Source organism: Lepisma saccharinum, chromosome 6, assembly GCF_977018435.1.
Source record: "Lepisma saccharinum chromosome 6, izLepSacc3.1, whole genome shotgun sequence".
Classification (NCBI taxonomy): Eukaryota; Metazoa; Arthropoda; class Insecta; order Zygentoma; family Lepismatidae; genus Lepisma; species Lepisma saccharinum.
In genome coordinates, this window is record NC_139234.1 from 29,945,064 (window position 1) to 29,969,232 (window position 24,169).

Consider the following 24,169-nt stretch of genomic DNA (forward strand, 5'->3'; position numbering starts at 1 on the left):
GAAACGCTGGTATAACGAATTTAATCGTGGCCGCCATTCACTCACCGACGAGATTCGCGAAGGTCGTCCAAAATCAGTTGTTCAAGAAAACATTGATGCTGTGCAAAACCTAATACTGCAAGATCGTCATGTGACATACTGTGAGATTGAGGCAACCATAGGCATTAGTTCCACCAGCATATATAAAATATTACATGATCATTTAGCTGTGAGAAAGGTATGTTCTCGTTGGATCCCACACAATTTGACAAAAACTCAAAAAGACGCTCGCATCAATTGGTGCAAACAAATGCTCAATAAATACAATCGTGGTGCTTCAAAAGACGTATATAAGATTGTAACAGGTGATGAATCATGGATATATGCATATGAGCCGGAACGTAAACAGCAGTCGACTGTATGGGTGTTTCAAGATGAACCCAATCCAACAAAAGTTGTTCGCGCTCGAAGCACATCGAGCACATCAACCGCCATACAGTCCTGATTTGGCACCCAATGACTTCTTCTTGTTCCCGAATGTCAAGAATAAATTGCGTGGACAACGATTTTCTTCGGTGGAAGACGCCGTTGATGCATTCAAAAACCATATTATGGAGGTGTCTCAAGAAGATTGGAAAAACTGCTTTGACAAATGGTTCGAACGAATGCAAAAGTGTATTGACCATAAAGGAGAATACTTCGAAAAACAATAAAGCAGTTTTCAATGCCAAATTCCTGTTTTTTCATTGTTAGGCTCAAAATATAAATAGTGACCCTCGTAATCAGGGGTCATTTTAAGCGGAACTTGTATTTCTGCCTTTCTTTTTTTCTACTTCTCTACTGATTTTTCACTTGAAAATCTCAATTTCCTCAAAATTTCGCAATGGACTGTTGCTCCACCAGCTCGCCAGTGGTAGTCAGAGACAACACCATGCTAATGAAGGTAAAGCTTTCTGTTTCGTCAAGATTTCCATTTCGCGTTCTGATAGGACTTGTGATCCAGATAACATTCACGCTTTTCAAGGTGGGGGAGTACAAAATCATACAGGATATAACAAATATTTTAAAACAACCAAACACACAAATAAAAACGCCTTCTTTGTGTTACTTCCATATGGCATGAATAGAACTTCTATCCATGACAAGGCTTCCATATCCTAGAGTTTTTGGTAATGGATGTCTTATTTTCATAGTGAAACCAACTTTAAATAAATATTGTTGGCAATATTGAAAAAAAAAATATTTTGTATGTGTAATGTTCATACTTATTGAGAAATTTGCCTTGCCCCCACTAAAGTGGTGATAATTGTTATGTATGTATGTATGAATTTTCTTTGGACTAAATCACTTTCCACAATATATGTAAAGGTATTGTTTTTCCAAGCGCTATGCATTTTGCTAATGAACCCTATCGAGCATGTCTTTTTCTTCATTGGCCACATGAATATTTACTTCAGTAAGTCATTGCTTCTTTAATGGAATCGATTTTAAGATGTTCATTTTGCGCAAATTACTTTCTTTTTACCATTTTCAGTGATATCTTCTTTGAAAATTCTAGTTTTTATGCTGAATGAACAAAAAATGTTCGTTCCTTGTGTGTTTTAAACTTTCCCAATAAAGCATTAATTAAATCCAAAGAATCATATGCACTTATCAATTCGTAAAACTCCTGTGAGGCAAGTAAAAGTGTCATTCAATAACATATCCAGGAAGCAGCACTCTTTCCAGTTAAAAAAAACAAACTCACAATAATGTTGACTTTTAATAGTGGCAAATAAAAGAATGTCAAATTTTGGCATAACTTGCTATCCAAATCTAAATGCTAAAATTACATTTGAATTCTTTTAGTTTTTAAGTCCACTTTATGCACAGTAAAGCCAATCGGAACTGGACCTACAGTTTAAAGTGAAATCCGAACCACTAAGTGCCTCCACTGGGAATGCTAAAAATACATTTCAAATATTCTTGCTGCTAGATGGTTTCCCTCCATGTAAAGCAAAGCCTTGCACCTCTCCTAGGGGTGGCGCTGGTTTCATAAATATAATTACTTCTTGTAAGCTAATAACTTCTTGCCTCTTGCATTGGTAAAGAATTTCTTCCATACCTTTCATAATTTTTGCATGAATTAAACAGTACAACCCTACTGTTATTTGCTAAGTCTACATAATAAAGTATCCAAGTATGCGAAGAATTTCTTCAAAACTTGAAGGGATAAGACAATACATCCACTATACAAAGCAAAGTGAAAAGTTGAAAACATGGACAGGCAGATACAATGAAAGGAAGGGGACAGACAGAAGAAATGATAGATTGGAAAACCCTGAGAAGCAAGAGATTATTAAGGGCCAGGACCTTATAAGTGTTTTTCTTTTTAAATACGTGACAGCATCAAGTCCCTTTGCCACCATTTTTCTAGTGGAGTCGACAGAGAATACCGATGAGAAGAATTGACAATAAGATTACGCATGCACGATGTGCGTGTGTGAGAGAGATAGAGAAAAGGGTGGGGAAGAGGAAAAAGGTATGTAAAGGATAAATAAGAAAATGTACACCAGCAAAAGGAAATGGGGAAAGAAATACAGAGGAAATCAGGAGAGAGGGGGCAAAGAGGGAGAGAGAATACATGTTTGTGAAACTACATATACATACACACAAATGCGGGCGTGTGTGTTTGTACATATATATATATATATATATAGCCACAAGGGCTAAATAATAGTTTTTCTTGTATGTACGCATTGCTTGCATTATAGAATTATTTTCCTGTAGTTTACGGTTATTACAAGCATAAGAAAACAGTTTTTCTTTGTGACGTTTCAGGAGAACACACGCTCCTTTCATCAGACATTTATTTTCATTTTGATTAAAGATACAGTTATAACAATGGTTAGTAATTTTTTAAACAAAAATAATCTGTTATATAATGGATGTTGTCAATGTTACATTGTTGTAATATAGCAACTTAACTGTGAAAAAAACAGTCTGTTTTATTTTTATTTCAGATTTAAAAAAAAAATAAAAAAAAAAAAAATAATAATTATGAATCCAAAATATCATCAGGTAATTCAAATTCATCATTGATTTCACAAAGTCTCTTGATGTTTTCTGTTACATTAAATTTTAAAGATGGTGGCTTACTCCATTTGTGAAAAAGAAAACTCCATACTGGATCTATGTTACCATTTTCATTATTTAATTTATTCCAGTGTTCTTCTGCAATGAACGAAGCTTCCCAGACATTCAACTCTGTGTTTCCCGTTAATCTTTTTAAAACCCTTCTCTTTTTAATCAAATGCTTCTCTTCGATGATATGACTTGACAAACCTGTTCTTGGGTTTAGATTTATAATGTCCAAATCGTGTTCGTGCCATCTTATTGCCATTTTCCTTGCTGTTTGTCCCACATAATCTTTTGAACATGAACAACTTATATTATATATTCCTGTGGTTTCCACATCTGGTAGAGAGTTTCTCATTTTGAATTCATTAAATGTACATTCCAAACTTCTTGGTGATCTAAAAACAATTTTGAAATTAAAACTTCTAAAAATTTTTGCAATTTTATGTGAGAATCCCTTGTGGAATGGAATGCACACAAATTTCTTTTCAACAGATTTTTCATCTTTGTCTGTATTTCTCTTTTCCTTTAGTTTTCTTGCAACTTGTTTTTTGATTTGGTTTATTCTGTTAGTGTGAAAACCATTTTCTTTTGCTATATTAAAGAGCCTTTCTTCTTCATTTTTGATATCCTCATTATTAGAACATAGTCTTTGTGCTCTCAGGAAAAAATTAAAAAATATGTTATCCATTGTTATACGCGAATGTTCTGATTTGGCATGGATGTATTTTTCCCCCGCTAATTTTTTCCTATGGACTGATGTTTGAATTGTTGAGTTAGTTGTCTTAATTTGCAGATCAAGGAAAGAAATTACATTGTCATTCATGGGTTCACAAGTGAATTTTATGCGACGATGTGATTCATTTAACAATTTAAATACGTCCATGATGGTGTTCTCATTTTTAGCGATAATTAGCACATCATCCACATATCTGATGTAGAGTTTGATATCCGCACCTATGGCATTAACAATTGGAGATTCTATGTAATGAAGGAAAATGCTGGAGATGATTCCGGATACTGGGTTTCCCATTGATAGACCATTACTTTGCTGATATATTTTGCCATCAAATATAAAGTAATTGTAATTTGCACATACAGTAAACCATCGAACCATTTCCCATGATTCTACTGGGTTAACCTTCATCTCAATAAGCCATCTGTGTAATGCATCTGTGGCACCTTCTATTGGGACACTAGGATATAAATTTTCAACATCAAAACTTGCAATACGATACTCATTATTCCAAACAATATTTTTTAGTTTCTGTTTCACTTCAAATGCATTTTTAACACTGAATGGTGTTTGTTGTTTAATTATAGCAAGTCTTTCAACTAAATATTTGGATAGTTTGTATGCAGGATGTGTGAAAGTTGCAATGATGGGTCGTATTGGAGTTCCCGGTTTGTGAGTTTTTGGTAGTCCAAAGGCAATCGGCAGGGTTGAATTTTTGACAATGAGTTTTTTCTTCATTTCTCTTGGTATCGTGATACTGGTTTCAATTACTTTCTTTACCTCATTTATTATTTTAGTTATAGGGTTTCGAGAGGTTTCTGTGAAATTGTTTACTTTGAAACATTCTTCCATTTTTTCTTTATAGTCCTTAATTCGGATAAGGACAGGTTTATTTTCCTTGTCCGATTTTATTAAGAAAATGTTGTTTTCTTTCAACCAGATCTTGAAACCATGAACTTTTTTCCCCAACCTTATATGATCTTTCTCCCGTTCCGTGTATTTTGGACCTCTGTTATTTCTTCTGTTGTATTCAAAACTTAACCGTTTTTTCCTTGTGTATATAAGCACTACCAACTGAAAATTTCATTCCGAATTGAAAAATTTCTATATACTCATCAGGTACCTCAATATCCGTAAGATTTATAAATAATCTGTTGTCAATGTTCTTAGTTTCTATTTTACCAGTGACATTAACTGCTTCCCTTCTTTCATTGTTGTTGTATATAACTTGTTCTTCTTGAATTAGCTGGTAGAATTTCCTATCAAGTCTCCTTTCTGAAAGCTTGATGTAGTGTTCTACGACTTGTTGTGTAGCTCTGTTCACTTTATCCCATATGAGTGGATGCAAGGAATTTGATAATGTTATGTGGAGATCATATGTCTTACGAGAAAGGCTGTCCAATTCTGAGTATGAGTCCCTGATTAGTCGTCCTATCATTAACATTTGTAGCTTTCCTTTAAATTCACTGGTGTAGGTATTACGAGTTCGAACTTTCCACTTCAAAAAATTTGGCACTATATTGTTTAACTTGCATCTTCTCAAAAATCTGATTCTCTGAAGTGTTGTTTGAATCTTGATTTGACATTGCTGGAATGTACGTACCTCTCTCCCCGTAATAGATGAATAATAGTTTTTCTTGTATGTACGCATTGCTTGCATTATAGAATTATTTATCTTGTAGTTTACGGTTATTACAAGCATAAGAAAACAGTTTTTCTTTGTGACGTTTCAGGAGAACACACGCTCCTTTCATCAGACATTTATTTTCATTTTGATTAAAGATACAGTTATAACAATGGTTAGTAATTTTTTAAACAAAAATAATCTGTTATATAATGGATGTTGTCAATGTTACATTGTTGTAATATAGCAACTTAACTGTGAAAAAAACAGTCTGTTTTATTTTTATTTCAGATTTAAAAAAAAATAATTTTATTTTAAATCTGAAATAAAAATAAAACAGACTGTTTTTTTCACAGTTAAGTTGCTATATTACAACAATGTAACATTGACAACATCCATTATATAACAGATTATTTTTGTTTAAAAAATTACTAACCATTGTTATAACTGTATCTTTAATCAAAATGAAAATAAATGTCTGATGAAAGGAGCGTGTGTTCTCCTGAAACGTCACAAAGAAAAACTGTTTTCTTATGCTTGTAATAACCGTAAACTACAGGAAAATAAGGGCTAAATAAAAAGTGAAAGAGGAGAGAGGAAACACTCACCGGACAAAGAAAAAATTCAAATTTTCGTGATGGTGTATCACATCTTCAGGAGTAGAGAGACGTCTCTCTACATATATATATATATATATATATATATATATATATATATATATATATATATATATATATATATATATATATATACACACACACACACACCCACCCACCCACCCACCCACCTCGGGGTCTCCCTGCATTGTGGAGTTGGAGGGGTGGCTGCTATGCCACTAACCTGCATGCATGACTGCTATACAGATCTATTCCCAACTGTGAAATCAGTTTTGTACAATTTTTACACATGACTCCCAATCTTACCTCCACATACGTTACCAGGACTGCATATTTAGTGAGTATAAGAAGAATATATTGTGCATTCATACCAAAAACAGTATAGTTCCTTCAAAACGTTTCTTACTCTCACATTGTATTGAGTGTACTTAATACTTACAGTGCATTTAATTGTGCAAGATAATTCTGAAAATCATCATATGTCAGAACAGCAATTTCTTTAATAATATGTGCATGTCGAAATAGTTCTTCTTGGAAACAACCAACTGTATCCGGGATGTGATTCTCTGAGCTGCTGGATTGACCCATACCTACAAACAAGAAATATATAAATTATAATACAGTATGAAAATAATCAGTAACAATTTACTTATACAAAGGAAACACAGGTTGTTTGAACCGAAAGACATAGCACACTGCAGTGCATAATAATGACTGAACTGCAAACCTAACTAATTTAAAGTAAAATTTCTGGAAGGCTTATTTCTTTATGGAAAACTGGTGTAGAGGAGGGATAAGGGTAACTGTTCAGATTGATTTTTTTTAAAATTATCCTAGCAGGAAGACTAATTATCGTAGAGGTACTAGTTTACTATCCTTCGGACACATTTATTTATTTTTACAGAAGAAACTACTTACTGTAATAAGTTCCTGTAGCATTGTCGAACATCGGGAAGGTGTTTTGTGTGATGTGGGAATGTTTCATAGCTGAAATTCATGTTGTTTGTTGAAAATTAATTCTCCGACGGAGAATAGATAGCCCCACGAACCATTGGCGCGTGGATAGGTTAGTTCTGTTAGGTTAGGAAACATAGTTAAAATTTGGTGTCGTGTTAGTATCAGGATCTAGAAATTGGAAATAATTGCGAACCATTGACGCTAGCCCCACAAACCATTGGCGCTAGCCCCACGAACCATTGACGCTAGCCCCACAAACCATTGGCGCTAACCCCACGAACCACTGACGCTAGCCCCACGAACCACTGATGCTAGCCCCACGAACCATTGATGCTAGCCCCACGAACCATTGACGCTAGCCCCATGAACCATTGACACTAGCCCCACGAACCATTGGCACGTGGTTAGGTTAGGCAAACATAGTTAAAATTTGGTGTGGTAGTATCAGGAATATATATATTTGGTTGTGAAACAAAAAAAATCGCGAAAATCGACAGTTTCCATTCCGAAAACTAACGCCTTATTTTCGCTTATTTTGCAATTTCTAGATGTTCTACACCTTCAGGAATGTTCTGCGAAGCAGATACGTAAGTACGAATGTCAAAAATTGACGAAACGAAAAAATTAGAGGTGTCCGAAGGATAGTAAATTTTTACCAAAAGTTATTTATGTTGAAAAAAAAAAAAAAACTTAAAAATTACCTTATGCAAGCATGTGCGCTTCCCATTGACAATGTATTTTCCGTTGACAAGCAACTAAGTATATGATTGATTTGGTGTTTTAAGTCCACTTTATGCACAGTAAGGCTAATTGGGGTAACGATTAGATAAGCCGGAGACACATTTCTTGAAATTTAAAGGAGAAAAGACGAGAAAGTACTTACGGAAGCCGGGGAAATTGTTTTTTCGAATCGTGCACCTTATTTGGCCTGTAAGTAAGGTATTTTTCGTCATTCATGCATCTCTGTTGCACGATAGCTTGTGCCACCATTGCCATCGACTACGTGAATCAAATGTTCCGTGCGTTCGGTTATGTAACCCCCTGTCAGTGTAGCAACCACGCGGTAGTTTGACAAGATGACGTGTCAAGGTTGTGTTGTGAAATTGTTCCCGGATATTGAAGACCCACGAGATTTTTTTAATTGAACATGGAATCGTGAAGGAAGAAATGGAATGTCCTAAATGTTCTAGTATATGTATTGCACGGGATGGGAAGTGTGTCTATATGTGTACGAAAGTTCATTTTTTTTCTGTTGTTTAAATTTATTTTTCTAAAATTTCCTAACCTAACTGAACCTAACCTAACCTTCCGTGAATGGTTTGTGGAACAATTTTCGATTGAAAATGTTTTGTGAATAGCTTGTGCGGCATTTATAGATACTGCATATCAGCTGACGACAGACAAGATGAGTCAAGATTTGGCCGCCGAATTAGCAACGACAAATAAATAATTATAATGTTAAAAATAACTATTTTTTCATGGAAAAAAAAGTGATCCCAACTTGAAAAATGTTCCACTATACATATGAGGTAAGTAGAAATGATTTTTATTTGAAAATAAACGAGTTAAATGTGTCTCCGGCATATCTAACTGGTACCCTAATCGGGACTGGACTACAGCTTTAAGTGGGATCCGAACCACTATGCGCCTCCACCGGGTATCGAACCCAGGGCAACTAAGTATCGTACAATAGTCGGAAATAAATGTAGAAGTAAATCGCAACCTTAGTAGAATGCACTTGGGGACTTTATTTTAATGCTAAGAGAACAAAACCTGGCCTGCCTAACCTTACTACGAAAGCATATACTGAACAAAATCTTAAGTAATTACTAAAACTCCACACTACGTGTGAACAGAAGTAAACCGAAATTGAACCATGTTAAAAATGCATTCGTCGCATGATGAAATCACAAAAACACAAAAGGATCTTTGGCAAACTTGAATTCGTAACTAGCTACATTCAGACATGTAAAACAAGAAAATTTCCTTACTAAAAGTAGAATGTTACCCAGTACTCCAGCTCTTGGTCAGATGCTTGTCACTGCGACGACACAGGTTCAAGTTGAAATTAAACTCAGACGCACGAAAATAGAATACAGTTCCTTTAATTATTTCCGTGATTCAAAAATATTCAAAATGTATAGAAACTGTATTTTTCATTCAATATACGTTCCAATTCTTACATTTAACAAGTCTTTCCTTACATTTAACTTCCACAGTCACAACACAAAACCAAACCACACGTCCACTCGATATATCGATTTTGTCCACTTAAAACGCAAGTTGTACATAACGGGAAGTGTCATAAATATATAATATTTCTCGATTTTTAATAGCCGTATTGGAATCTAGAGAATTATCAATATGTAAAAAATACACTAAGTTGTTTGCATTGGAGACTTGCCCTTTACATTTTGCGAACTTGTTCGTCAACTTCACTCCTGGTGGACAAATCGACTTACCTCGCAGCTTGCCAAAGAAAGATGGCTGCGCTAGCAAGAAAGCAGTGTCTGCTGCTGACCAGTGAGTACAATTTATATAATCCTAAGCGAATGCACAGTACTTCATGATTCTTATTTGCTATTATGCACATACACAAAATTATTATTGAGTAATTGCTTCTTTTTTTTTTGTTCATTTCGGTCGGATAGGAATGTACTTGTAGCTCAAACCCCTTTAAATTTTTAATGTTTGTGTTACACATAATCTCTTCTGTAGTAGCTGGACTTCTCAGATTTATAATAGTTAGGCTGTCATCTCATAATTGTTAGGCCTAACCAAGCGTTTGTGCATTTCATTCAGAAATGGTTTTGGGTTAGATTCCCATATCGGTAAATTTCTCGTATCGGACAAACGGATTTCTTCAAATTTACAGGAGAAATTACGGTAAATTTCTCGTATCGGACAAACGGCTGAAATTTGCTAGTTCATTTAATTTGAATATTCGTACTTACGTATTCTGCATTGAGAAACATTGCTGAAGGTGGCATTTCGCTTATTTCACGGAAATAAGCTCTATTTGCGACATATCGAATAAGTTTTCTTCGTTTCTTTTTGCCTTCGGTAACACGCCAAATTGCGGTCACAGTTTCACTACCGTACTCGCCATGCAGTGTTTCCACCCCACTGCACCCAAAAATACCTACGTAGCCCCACAAACCATTCATACAAGGTAACCAAAAGAGTTCTTGCCGTTCAAGAGCAGTGATAAACAAAGAGCAATACAGTGGATGGTACGTATCTTTAGGTTTCGAAGTAATCTCCATCAGCATCCAACACCTTTTGCCAACGTTCCTGCAGCTGCACAAACCTGCTGATAAAACTCGGCGGGCTTGGATGCAAAGAAGTCCGTGAGTGCGTTCCGCAGGTCTCCCTCATTTGCGAAGGATCTCCCATGGAGGTGGTTGTCGAGGGAATGAAACAGGTGGTAATCTGTTGGTGCAGGGTCTGGTGAATATGGTGGATGGCACAGTGTCTCCCAGCCAAGATGCTGAAGGGTCTCCCGGGTCCTCTTTGCCACATATGGCTTGGCATTGTTGTGCAGGAACAGCACACCCTTGCGATTCACCAATGCCGGCTCCTTCTTCAGCAATGCACGGTGCACCCTTTGCAACTGCAGAGAGTAGAGGTCAGCAGTGATGGTCTGACCAGGTGGAAGGAGCTCGTAATGCACCACTTGCCGACAATTCCAACATACAGAGAGCATAACCTTTCGTGGGTGCAGAGGTGGTCTTGAGGTGTGAGGAACAGGGTCACGTGGCGACAACCAATGTCTGGTACGCTTGGGAGTGTCATAGAGGACCCACTTTTCGTCACCAGTGAGCAAGCGATCAAATATGGGTGTGTTCAGGTGCCGAGTGAGCAAGGACAAACAGGCTGTCACTTGTTGTTCCTTGTTTGCCGATAATGTGTGGGGTACCCACTTGCTTAACTTGTATGACTTCCCTATCCCATGCAGGTGGAGTCTGACTGTTTCAGCGGAAACATGGATCCTTTATGCAAATTCATCACACGTTAGACCACTGCCCTCCTCGATGGCTGCTATCAGGGCCTCGTCATCCAACACATGTGGTCATCCGAAAGGCTCACATCTCCCGAACGGAATTTCTGGAACCAATGCCTGGCAGTGCGTTCCTTCACGGCATTCTCCCCAAATGCCTGGCAAATGCGGCAACTTGATGCGGCGGCTGACAGGCCCACTTTAAAGTCATACAACAAACACAAGCGAACAAGCTGCTTCGATACCTCCATTTCTCTTCGACACTGGATGAGCTATGACTGCTGTGTGTGTGTAACGTGCCTGTATTACTGACAGTCGATGGTCAGACTAACTCCCAATTGCTTGTCAGGCACGTGCGTCATTTTGTTTCCCCTCTGTGAGCGCATGATTAATTGGACGTCAAAAACGGCAAGAACTTTTTTGGTTACCTTGTACGTAGCCCCATGAACCATTTCCGGTAAGGTTAGGTTAGGTAGGGTCATGTATAGGTTACAATAGTTAAAAATTGGTTTCAAAGAAATATGCGTAGCCCCACACATCATTCTCGCATAGCCCCACGAAGCATTGACACATAGCCCCACAAACCATTTGCGGAAAGGTACCTTCTTCAGTTACAAAAACACATATTTGGAAACACTGACCACGATTACGTCATCACACACATGCTACATTCACCTGGAAGTAAATGAATTCAAGAGCTTTCGTGCATCGGTCACACATTTATATGGGAAAATAGATGATTTACTGGCAAAATTCAATGAACGATACGAGAAAACACTTCCCCGAACTTCCAGAAGTATAAACAAAGAGCATTCGGTAAGTAATTTCTCCTGTAGAAATCCGTCTGTCCCTTACGAGAAATTTACCGATAAGAGCATCTAGAATGCGGATTTTAATTACAGGTAAGTTTGAAAACTGTGATTCACCAGTTACATGGTACAAAGCTGTAGAACCATGGACGTATGGGTCATGCACCATTGGCGAATAGCCCCCCCCCCACGCCATTCACAGGAAGGTTAGGTTAGGCAGACAGTTAAAATTTTGGGTCGTAGAACCATACATGCATAGGTCACGCACCATTGGCAAATAGCACCATTCACAGGAAGGTTAGGTTAGGCAAACATAGTTAAAATTTGGGGTTGTAGAACCATGCACGCATAGGTCATGCACCATTGGCGAATAGCCCCACGCACCATTCACAGTAAGGTTAGGTTAGTTGCAGTTGGGTTAGGCAAACATAGTTAAAATTTGTGGTTGTAGTATATCAGGAATATGTATATTTCGTTGTGAAACAATAGATCTTGCTATAAATAATGAGCAATTCTACATTGTTGGTTGAGATCATGGACCACATTATTTTCCGATTTCTAGACGTGACCAACAAATTTTAAGTTCAGATTCGTGGTTGTGAGGCCTAAATTAGTGAGTATGCAGAATATTAACAAAATTGGAGAATATCTCTATATTGTAAATTCGCTGCTTGAAATCTTACAGGTCTTTGATTTCGCAGGTGAATTTTTTTTAATAAAGATTATGTGCTGCTAATTGTGAATAATAAAATTCTGGACCGCGGAAATAAGTATTTACGACTGTACAGCCGTTTGAAGTTGCGAGGTGGTTGCTGTGTTGAAATTTCCACCAATTCCGGGCTCTGCCCCTGGGGTAATTAACCTAACGCTGCCGCGGTCCTGCCTCTGTTCCGCCTTTCTATATAGAGTCCCTTTTGAAGGTATGTTAGAAACTGGCCGGGGCCACCTGACCCCAATAATATTTTTCACACCGACACATTTAGGTACCAAAGAAATAAGGCTGAAATTAAACCTCAAAAGGTAACTTACCTCTTTATCTCAAGTGTAGACTGAATTGTGGGTCGAAGTTAATTTGAAAGTCCAGAAGAGAAGTCTTTGTTGTCCTTTTCCACAGAATACTACCTTCCCCTGTCCGTACCATCATAGAAATAAGAAGTTGCAAATTATGACATCCCACAAGTCATTCAGAAAATACAATTTCCTCGAAGCAGCCAGCAGACCATCTCCCTGCAAGTCATGTACGTCTGGTGTGATAAAGTCCTCTACGTCCTTCATTCCTTGAAGGTCGGTCAATCTCATCTTGGGTTGTTTAGTTCTTCTTTGTTTGTCAATTGGATGTCACACAAATCAAGAAATGTCTGAAATCAAATCTCCAACCTGCCAATACGTCATACCAATAACATATCGCAAATTATCCCGTTGGACAAGTCAATCATAAGAAGAAAAAAAAATGTTTAGACATGCGCCTGTGACATGAATCCAATATGGAAGCCCTGAAAAGCCGTATAGACGCAACGTACGTAAGGAACTTCAATATAAAAAAGACCTAAGTTTCCTAGCTGCAGATGTAAAAAAAAAAACCTTCCGTGCTATTTAGAAACACCCTTTGTTACAAGAAACTTATTTATTTGATGAAAACATTTGAAATGTTCGCGAAATCCAGGGTGTAAGATTTCGACACCGAGTCATTTTGGGTCGTAGTAATATCAGGAATATATATTTAGTTTTTTGATCTTCTTGCAAAACAACGGCATGGTTGGAAACACTGACAGGAGGTTACGTCATCAAACGTAGGCAACATCCGACTCTCATAGAGGAAGGAAAGAACAGCAACGGCAGTTGTGTATTGGAGAGATTTTTTTTGTGAAAAACACATGAATTCCCGCTCAAGCAGATTCAACGACGAAAGAAAATACCTCCAGGAACTCTCTACAAGGAACTATCTAAATTCGTTGTTCGGAGATGCAATTGTTACCAAACTCAAACCCCTTCACATTTTTAATGTTTGTGTTACACCTAATCACTTCTGTAGTAGCTGGACTTCTCGGATTTATAATAGTTAGGCTGTCATCTCATAATTGTTTGGCCTAACCAAGCGTTTGTGCATTTCATTCAAATGGTTTTGGGTTAATTCCTTCCACGGCAGGATTATTTCCTTGAATTTGTCCGTTTATTCTATTTTTTCTTAATATAATTCACCCCATCTTCACAATTAGCCTAAAGCTATTTAAAAGGAAATTACGGTGACCAATATACAAATACACAGTCATGTGGTTTGGGATTTTTTGTTACTATTCGAGGAATTCGGAAGATGCATGTAATTATTTATACAAATGCATTACAAAAATTTATTTTTTGGGCCCAAGTTCCTTTTGTTTCATTGCGATTTTATCATGCTATGAATGCAATTTTTACTTGGTTCGATTTCGATTTACGTCTTAAAAAATACTGCAGAGTTTTAGCGATTACTTAAGATTTTGTTCAATATGTGCTTTTGTGGTTAGCTTAGGCAGGTCAAGTTCAGTTCTCTTAGCATTAAAATAAAGTCCCTAAATGTATTCTACTAAGGTTCCGATTTACTTCTACATTATTTCCCATTCAGCCATAACTCACGTGGGTATTGTACTTGCATACAGTAGCCGGCTTGAGTATGTTGCCATTGCCATCGCAGAAATTTCCCTCAGCTGTTGACTGATGCATGTTGGTCAAGACGTACACCTCCCTTTTGTCTTTCCAACATTTCACAGTCAAGTCATTTTTCACCTGAACACGTATGTCTCCTCTCTTCAGTTTCAAGTCTGTCTTTGAAAAGTGGGGTGGGAGGCCTTTTCGTCGGGTATTGACGGTCACACTATTTGCTGCAAGATCATCAAATAGCACTGGAGAAAAGAAGTAGTTGTCCATAAATAACTTACAACCAACTCCTTGCATCTTCCCCGTCATCGCTACAACTAAAGCGTGCATCACATTCATACCTGGAGTGTGTCTTTGTCCTTGCCCAGATACACCGTCATGTCATATGTATATCCCAAAGAATCACAGAGTTTGTAGTTCTTGATCCCAAACCTCTTGTGTTTTTTTGGAACATACTGTTTGAAAATGACTTTGCCTTTGTATAAAACCATAGCTTCATCAACTGCTAAATGCTCTGTAGGATAGTAGCATTTAGAGCTTAGCTCATTGATCTTGTCAAAGACAAACCTCATCTTCCACAGCTTGTCATAATTTGGATTTTGGCAGGAGGGGTCCTTGGTATTGTCCTCAAAGTGTAGCACGTGCAAAAATCTGTTTCGTGAAATCTTCTGTCTGTAAAATGGTGTGTGGAGCTAGGGTTTCCTAGACCAGTAGTCTCTCCAACGTGATCTTCGGTCATGTCCCATCAGTAATGTCAACCCAATGAAAGTCTTCATTTCATAACGTCACGTTCGGGCTTTGTCGTTGGGTGATTTGTGATATGTTGGTAGTAATACTTGTTGGTCTTAGTCACCAGATGCTGGAAGATGTGTGTAGAAAAAGTCAGTGTAAAAAAGTCCAAGGGTGAGGATTGATTGTCAGTATGTCGAGCCTTCAGTCCAGTCTGTCCTAGGATAGGTTGCAGGTTGGGAGCAGTCCTATCGGTTCGGGGAGGGGGGTGCCAGTCGACAGGAGATTCAGGAGGAGGGGAAGGAGGACGTGTGTCTCATCTTTGTGACATATCATCAGATTCTGACGACATGTCAGAGGGAATGTCAAGTTCTTCTTCATCCCACTCATAGTCCGTATCCATTGCCTCCAGCTCATCTTGAATTTCATCAGAACGGATATCACTCGGGGAAGCCATGGTCAGCTATAAGCCTTTTGGAGATACTGCAGGCACAAATGACACTTTCATACGGCACAAGTCACACACACACTTGTCAGTTTGTGAGATATAAAAACCACCACACCACGAAAAACAACTTCAGGCACATGCACACTTCGAAAGGCTCGCTGATGGATGTGACCGCTCTGATAAACTAGACCGGAGTGACTAAAGTGCGCCAAATATTGCACTCTCTTCCATGTGCGTAACCAGTCTATTTTTAGACAGTGCAGGTCACATTGCAGCCACTTGAGAAACACTTGTGCTCGACAACAAAGACCTGTTTTCATCTGTGCCTAAATCTTTGCTTTGTTACAATGCAGTTTTCCTCAACCCCTCTTCCCCCCCTGCCCTTGTGCTGACATGGGGAAAGTTCCTTGTGACCTCGGGTCCCAAGAAGCAAACTTTTCACCCATCGAGTTTCCAGTGGTGGAAGAAACGCATTGCTTTAGAATAACAAATCCCACCATTGTTGTCGGAATTATTTTTTCTTTGAGAGAAAGCTGCACAAAAAAAAGCTGCCATTTTCCAGCATTTTTTGTTCAACACCAAGGTGTGCAAGAGACATTATTGTTTAATATATGTGTTAACAATAATATGAAAGAAGAAAATCGCAATTCCAGCCAAACATAGCGACATTATAACGTAAAAACTGAGCATAACAAGGTATCTCGATCAGGATACTTGGGCACCTGGGGGTTACAGGAAAGTATCTTGATCGAGATACTTGGGCACCAAGAGGTTAAGGGTTAATCACCTTCCTTTACTTGCCTTGTGTAAATCAGATTTTATAATTAAATATGACCAGGAATGTAAAAAAAAATAATAAAAAATAAAAAAAGGAGCAGTAAAAGAATCATCAATTGTACTATCTGATCCAAAGTACATCCCTGTGCGGAAAAGTAGGAGAATTTTTCAAGTTTCGTGAGACTGGATACCATCGAAAAAAAAACAAATGCCATCCACAAAAATGACGAAATGCCACATTTTCAAATTCCTAGGTTCATGATTATACAGTAGGAGTATTACTCGGCAATAACAAATAATTGCGTGGCGCAACAGCCCGTGAGGGCCTGCGCCTACCTATCGAATGCCCACCAGGAGTCAGCACGACGAACCTCCAGTTGTTGGTGTAGGTTTCCTTGACCAGGTTACACTATTTTTTTCTAGTCAATTTACATGACATACATAAAACACAAACATACAAGCTGTCTCACTCTTCTAATTTCTCTCTTTGTGAGATCAGCAATATGATCTCTCCGAACACACGTCACTTTGTTCTATATTAGTAATTGCTTTTTCAATTTGTAAAGTAGGTTGATTTGAATAGGCATTATTGACCTATGCTTTTCTCAGGCATGCTGGTAAAATTAAGTAAAAACAAATGAAAACATATAAGATAAGTCTACATTCAGACAAATAAAGCACATCACAAGTGCATCTCATAGTAGAACTTTTCATTGCCATATAATCTCAGTGAATTCGTGCTTTTATGATATTTTACATAGCCTGACTACAAAAACAAAATATAGAATGATATTATTTATATTGGCACAGAACTTATGATTTGACATTAAAGAACTTTTTTTTTTTGTTTTTTTCAGAATATCATGGAGCAGCAGTTAGTGTCACCTTATCACAAGCAGCTTACAGCACAGATGAAAATGTTGTTAAAAAGCTGAACTTGGCAGCCTTAAAGAAAGGAACTGGGGGAAGAAGCAGTTTTAATGGCACTGTTGCCACTGTTTTTGGTGCAAGTGGATTCCTTGGACGCTATGTATGCAACCGCCTTGGTAAAACTGGTACTCAGGTGAGCTTTTTCATGAAAAATTAATTTGGCATTTTGTGTACAAAGTGAGTGAGAAGCAAACTACTGGAGTTTGATAGTAATTAGTTACATGATTTCAAACTGCAACCTGTTTTAAATTTTGCAGCTTACAAACACATGGAATGAAGAATGATTTTTATATCATCTTGTAAGAGTAAAGGAGAATTACATGCTACATATATTTGTTGAAAGACAGAATTTTCCTCCCTTCTCCTCCTCCTTAACACTCAATACTAATTTTACCTCAACAACTCGAATAAAACCTTGATAAGATGAATTTTTGTACAGTTTATGGTGTGCTGTTCGAGCTCAATAACTCGAAGGTAGAGTATGAAAAACCCTCTGTGAGTTCGTAGTTAAATTCTAATCATCTCTATAACTCTGAAGTTTTAGTCACACGGACCTCAATAAGTCGAGGTGTAGCGTGTGTACGTACAATGTCAGGTGATCAACAATAGTGTTGAACTTGAACTCCCCCACCCTGCCATGTATGTAACCATTATTTTTAATGTGCTTAGTGTGCGTTGTAGACGTGTTGATACATATGTAACGCACATAAAAGTTGCATGTATGTACAATCAACAGCAAATGAATTAGGAGAAAAAAAGATTTTCTCGACGAAAAATGAGTTGGCAATGCTGCGAACACCGAGGCATTTGTGATAAGACGCTTGAGGAGCCTCAATCAAAGTTTTCTCCACGCACAACTTCAGTACCGAAGATCATGTCGATTGGCAACTTTCGGGAGCATGTTGTCTGTCTACCTCTACACAGTTCTCCCCGAATGCCTGTTTGAAAATGATCTGGTGTTCACTTTTTTTTGCCAACGTAGTTCTGACATTGCAGTAATGTTACAATATTTTTTTCTTATTTTGCTTTGTTTTTACCATGACACATTTATAATTTGTCGCAACTATGAGGATGGATGATAATTACATTAAATTGATAAGGAAACACTGCAGAGATAGAACTCCATGCTGAGACCAGGCCTCAACTCGGAAGCAAAAGCGGGGAAGTTTAGTCACTCGTTCTAACTCTCGGCCACGAGTTAGCTTATAATTATTTGTAATTGCTAAGAAGTATTTCATCGTATATTCATACCTAATATCTGTTTCTGGACAATTAACTTATGAGTGGTATTAGATCCAAAATGTGTTCGTCGGGGAGAATCCGCATTTTGTTTGCCGGGGCGTTTGGGGAGGCACATCTCGTTCATATCCGAGAAACAATTAGAGTAAAAATTGACATGTGTGAAAGTTTGAGAAATGTGTGAATGACGGAGGATACTACCGAATAGGTGTATTCCTTTTTTTTAAAAAAAAATACCGGCCTGGGCATTGTTTTTTGTGTGCTTTTATCATATCATGACTCATCCTCATCGTCGTGATTCTTTAAAAAGATGTGTTCACCCTCGTGATGGTAGACCTCACCCTCACCCTCCGGAAGACTTGTGAGGGTGAGGGCGGTGGAGGGTGAGGGCTACTGCCAACTAGGAGGGTGAGGGAGTTTGATTCCAAATGAACACCTCTGCTTTCAACACGTCTAGTATCCGCATATTCTGCAACAATGCAACTTGCGATCAGTAGCTAACTGTCACAAATTTTGACTAAGTAATTTTTTCAATCCACGTTTTGCTTAGAAAAGCTAATCGGGACTTGGCATACGTTGTAAAGTGAGATCCGAACCACTATGTGCTTCCACCGGGTATGGAACCCCGGACCGAAAGAAGTAAATAAAAAAAACGTGGCTATACAGCCCTGGAAGGGCCTTGGCCTATCTCCCGGCTGCCAGTCTCCCTCCCACAATGAAAGAAGTAAATAGATGAATAAATTGTTCAAAATTGAAATTATATACACAAGTATTGCTTTCAGTTATCTTCACATGCTCTAGAGCAAATTATGGATCTGCATTACAGGGAAGATTCACGAAGACCCACACTCATTTGATATGCAATGATCGAGATGGAAATTTCTGTGAGGTGGATGCTTGATCGATTCTTGAAAACAGGTCGGGGCGAGGGGATGTTTAGTGTATTGTTTCACATAATTTGTAGGTAATTACAAGAAATCTGATATACAAAATAAAGTAAGTAATCTCCATAGGTATAAAATACAAATCTATCATATTTAAATTTTACGATATCACGTGTATCATCAGAAAACCAAACATACCAAATTTTGGAAAGTAGGAGCTAGTAAGTGAAATATATTTCAAGTTGATGATTTATATTTGATAGAAATTCTATTAAGATGTCAAACCTGAAGCCCATAGTCAAGTTGTATGATGAAAGGATAGAGGATAAGCTTCAATCAAACTTAGTATATGCTCACAAACAAAAATGGCGACTGAGTGACCTAGAGCAACGCAACGTAAAGAAAGCACTCGATAATTGGAAGAAACAATGAGTTACAAGGGCGGAAAAAATGTATTTGCTTTTGCAAACTCGACTTTAGTTTGCCTGTTTCAAACTGAAATGCCATATTTTGAGACCGTTGTGTCACATGCTAAATTAATGCACCCTTGTAAAAACCAGAGCTCAAAATATTTCAAAGAAAATAAATATATTGTCTCTAGGGAAAACAGAAAGAAAGAAAGGACACACTCATTCAAACAAACAAAAAATAAACTTGATTTCAATGTTTCAAATAATGTTGACGTGTTCAGTAATAAGTCCACCAGCCATTGTTGTCGATTACCTCACGTAATCTTCTGTTCATAGATTCAACAAGTCTATGACAAATACTTGGCCTGTTCTGTATAGTTCTCCATACGTCATACACATGGCCACGTAATGGTTCTCTTGTTCTTTCATAGTCAGGTTCCCATTCTCTCACTATAATGGACCATACGTTTTCAATTGGATTGAGGTCTGGTGATTTCGCTGGCCATTCGAATGGCTGAATGTCAGGGTGATGTGCAAGCCAATGCTTCGTTCTTTTGGACGTATAGATACTGCAATTATCATGAACGAAGTTGATGATGGACATTTCCTTCCAAGGATAAATAACGCGAACTGTCGGTAGCATATGTTCTTCAAGCACTTTAATATATTCTTCGCAATCCATCCTCGAGGATATTTCTACGATATCTCCTGCACCCGCTGCACTGAGTCCGGTCGCCACAAATTAATTTGGCCATCTTCATCCGAACAAAACACTTTCTCGTCAGTCCAAATTACTGTTTCCCAAAAGTCATTTGTCATGGTTAGATATTGTAAAGCGATCCCAAGACGAGCATTTACGTGTTGCCCTGTGAGTTGCACTTTCTTCGCTGGTGTTCTGTGCCGTATCCCCGCAGCTTGTAGACGCATTCGTATTGTATCACTTGAACACTGCAGTTGTAAATGTCTGGCAACAATACTGGCTGGAGAAAATGGATGATTTGCAATGTGTTCCGACTACTACATCGCAAATCATTCACTTGGTCTTCAATTAAGGGTTGCTAACCCTATTTTCAAAAAAATACCGTTGATATGCAAGGAAAATATCAGGGTTGGTCACGACATTACGATCCAACAATTCAAAAACGGAATTTTTCATATCTTGCGAAAGTTAAGGTAAACTAATGCTACTGAATTTCTTTCTACTTACGAAATTCCCTCGCCGATTCTTGTCATACGAAGTGAAATGTGTATTTGTTTCGGAAAACTTACAGGTGTAAATTATCTTCCAAGTAGAGTAATCAGAGTGCTAGGCACGATAATTGTCATTATTATTGTTTATACTGTATAACCAATAGCATAGTTACGTAATTTTCAATGAATAATGTAAACCCTTATCACCTTACCAATAATCATAACCAATATTAACACTCGAATCTAAGTCAATCGAATATACAACTTGGCGAAGGGGCAGGGGGAGGGCAGAAATAACAATTTTTCCATCCCATGAATAAGCCTATAGCGTCCCTGGGCTAGTGTGCTGCATAATTACTACATTTAATTTGAGAAATCATTTTAAAATATCTATATTTTTGTTCCTCAGGTCCCAGGAGCTTAACAAAAATATCCTTAACTAGTAAATCTTAACAAACCTGAAACTTTTGTGTCCAAGTGTCCCTCTTTCAGATGCCAGGATTTGAATCCTAAAATAATAATTCTGAATTGACGAATAGTAGCTTGTTGAATGGCAGTGGGTAATTAGAGGTGCTGTGCGTATTCTTGCTCTACGAATTCATTTTCGTATTGAATAATGTTACCATTCCGATACAGAAAGAAAATTTCGAAAAGTCCTTAATCATTCTGAGTCTGAGTTTTATGCACAGATAGGCAAAACAACCGGGACGAGATCTACAGTTTAAACTAGAATCCGAATCACTATGTGTCTCCACCGGGCATCGAACCGAGAACTCCTTGATTACAATGCGACGACGATTTCCTTGCGCCATCGTTGTGGCTCTCTTTAATCAGTTGCATATGCATAAATTAGTATAAACTGATTTAAAGTATATTTCGCATAATACATAGAAATCATTATCACCAAAGCCGGGCAAATTAGTTTCAGAGAAAATTGAAAATGGAGGAATATCTATCGATCTTCTCGTTTTACTATTTCTTATAAAATAAGAAGCATTTCATATCACTGTCACAATCTAGAGCCGCTATTGAATGCAGAAACAGCAATACTTCAAACTTTGAAATCTACACTGAGGGTGATATTTTTGTTATTTCACGTCACTGTTCTACCAGTCTCGGATAATCGCAATGATGAAGGTTGAAGATGTGATAGATGGAAGTGGGATGCAGACAATGACACATCCTTACCTTACTTCGAAGAGCGTGCGCTAACCAATTACCCACGTGGTTGGCTTTTTTGTATTTATCAGTTCACCAAATTACAAGTATTTTATTCGTCATTCAAGACCCAGGGGTAGAAAAGCAACGTAAAATAACGAATACAGAAAAAATACCATTCACTTATCATCACCCAACAATTTCATGCTGACCAAATCCACACACGAACCTCTTTTGGCATTCGTTTTGCAGAATGGCCTTGTAGATTAAACATCGCCCATTTACTGGTTCAGCTCGAGACAATCCAGGTGACCATGTTATCGAAGTTTATCTTCAATCCTTCACACAAATTCGCTATTTGCTTCTTACAGGTTTGACATCTTAACAGAACTTCTATCGAACATCGCTCATAGAGTATATTTTACCTATCAGCTCTTAATTAACCTTCTAATTTTCACATATTTTTAATTTTTATTTAGCGTCACTTTTCTTCCACTTTCGGGCAATCGCGACGATGAAGATGAGTGAAGATAAAATAAATAGAACATTCAGAAAGAACACCAATGCCCAGGATCGAACCTAGGATCCCTGACGTAAAATCGTCTAGTGCTACCACTCAGTCAATTTTCACATAAAAACTTACACTTACACACCTCTTCCTTACATATGCCACTCCCCAGCGCCATCTCTTGTGTCATGTACAGCCAAGACCCTCGCAAACCAACTTCCACAGAAATTATTACATTATCATAATAACGACCGGCGATTATTATTATTATTATTATTTTTGACGTTTGGGTTCGGGGACTTTTCGATCACCCTGTATATTAAAATTGCTATGTCCAACTGATCTCCGAAATTATTGTTTAGCATGTCATATGTCAAGTATAGTCCATGATTGTATCTAGTATATGAACGAGATGTGTCCCTCCTCTCAAACAATACGTGGCTTGTCCCCACCGAACGAAGTGTGTCACTTATAAATTAAGTGTCCGAAAGCAGGTATTAGTCATGAACAGAACAAAAAATACTCCTGAGCAATTACAAATTTTATACTCCAGTTCATGGCCGGGAGTTATTGACGGTCTCCCCACCTTATCCGCTTTAGATTACGGGTTCGAGTCCTGGTCTGGCAATCCCTTTTTTAAGTGTCTCTTCATCAATTTAATCTCATTATCATCCATCTTCATAGTTTCGATTAATTGTAAAGGTGATAATAATAAAATGACTACAACGTCAGAACTACCTTTGAAAAATAAAATGCGCGCAGATGGTTCATCTTCAAAGAGGCATTTGGGGAGAATTATGTAGACAGACAGCATGCTCCCGAAAGTTGCCAATCCACGTGTAGCATGACCTTCGATACTGGAGTTGAGTTGTGTTTTTCAGGAAAGTTTGCTCGACGCTCCTCATGAGTCTTATCAAGATTGCCTCGGTGTTCGCAACATTGCCAACTCATTTTTCGTCGAGACAATCTTTTTTCTCCGAATTCATTTGCTGTTGATTGTACATACAGTAGTGTACCAAATATTTTACCAAATCAATGTTGTACGTAGTGCATCTAAAGTTACAGTATACATATTAACTTAAAATGATGCTACATACGTTATAGGCCCTCAATTACTCGAACCTTGTAAATTGAAATCCTTGATAACTTGAATTTTTTCTTCCCCCCCCCCCCCTCAAGTTCCGAGTTATCAAGGTTCCACTGTATTTGTATTCTATATAATAGTGTATAGTTTGTGATGGCTATATACTGGAACCTCCATTTAATTTTTTCTGCACACCAGGATAAAAACTCCTAAACTGCAGGTAAATATAAAATCTGGCAAATAATTATAACATGCTGTTTTATTGGGATGTGTTAATCCCATGCTTGTGCTATGCACGAGCATCCTGAATATGTTGAGTATCCCATGCACGTGCAGAA

General features: G+C 37.7%; 2 protein-coding genes across 4 annotated transcripts in view; one reads left to right on the plus strand and one right to left on the minus strand.

The window, feature by feature from the left end:
- The window catches only part of LOC145988654 (RING finger protein 141-like), a 37,364-nt gene extending 28,079 nt beyond the window's left edge, over nt 1-9,285 (minus strand). For 2 of the 3 annotated variants that reach the window (XM_083123710.1, XM_083123709.1), the window contains exons 1-2: nt 9,022-9,285; nt 6,513-6,663 (exon numbers count right to left, since the gene is read on the minus strand). In XM_083123710.1, the coding sequence (XP_082979836.1) occupies nt 6,513-6,661 (149 nt within the window). In that variant the 5' untranslated portion in view covers nt 6,662-6,663; nt 9,022-9,285. The remainder of the gene's footprint in view (nt 1-6,512; nt 6,664-9,021) is intronic. The other variant, XM_083123711.1, reaches the window with a different exon arrangement.
- A 205-nt stretch (nt 9,286-9,490) lies between these two features.
- The window catches only part of ND-39 (NADH:ubiquinone oxidoreductase subunit 39), a 30,938-nt gene continuing 16,259 nt past the window's right edge, over nt 9,491-24,169 (plus strand). Inside the window, exons 1-2 of the mRNA XM_083124620.1 lie at nt 9,491-9,553; nt 17,285-17,490. Coding sequence (XP_082980746.1) covers nt 9,514-9,553; nt 17,285-17,490 — 246 coding nt within the window. The 5' untranslated portion in view covers nt 9,491-9,513. The remainder of the gene's footprint in view (nt 9,554-17,284; nt 17,491-24,169) is intronic.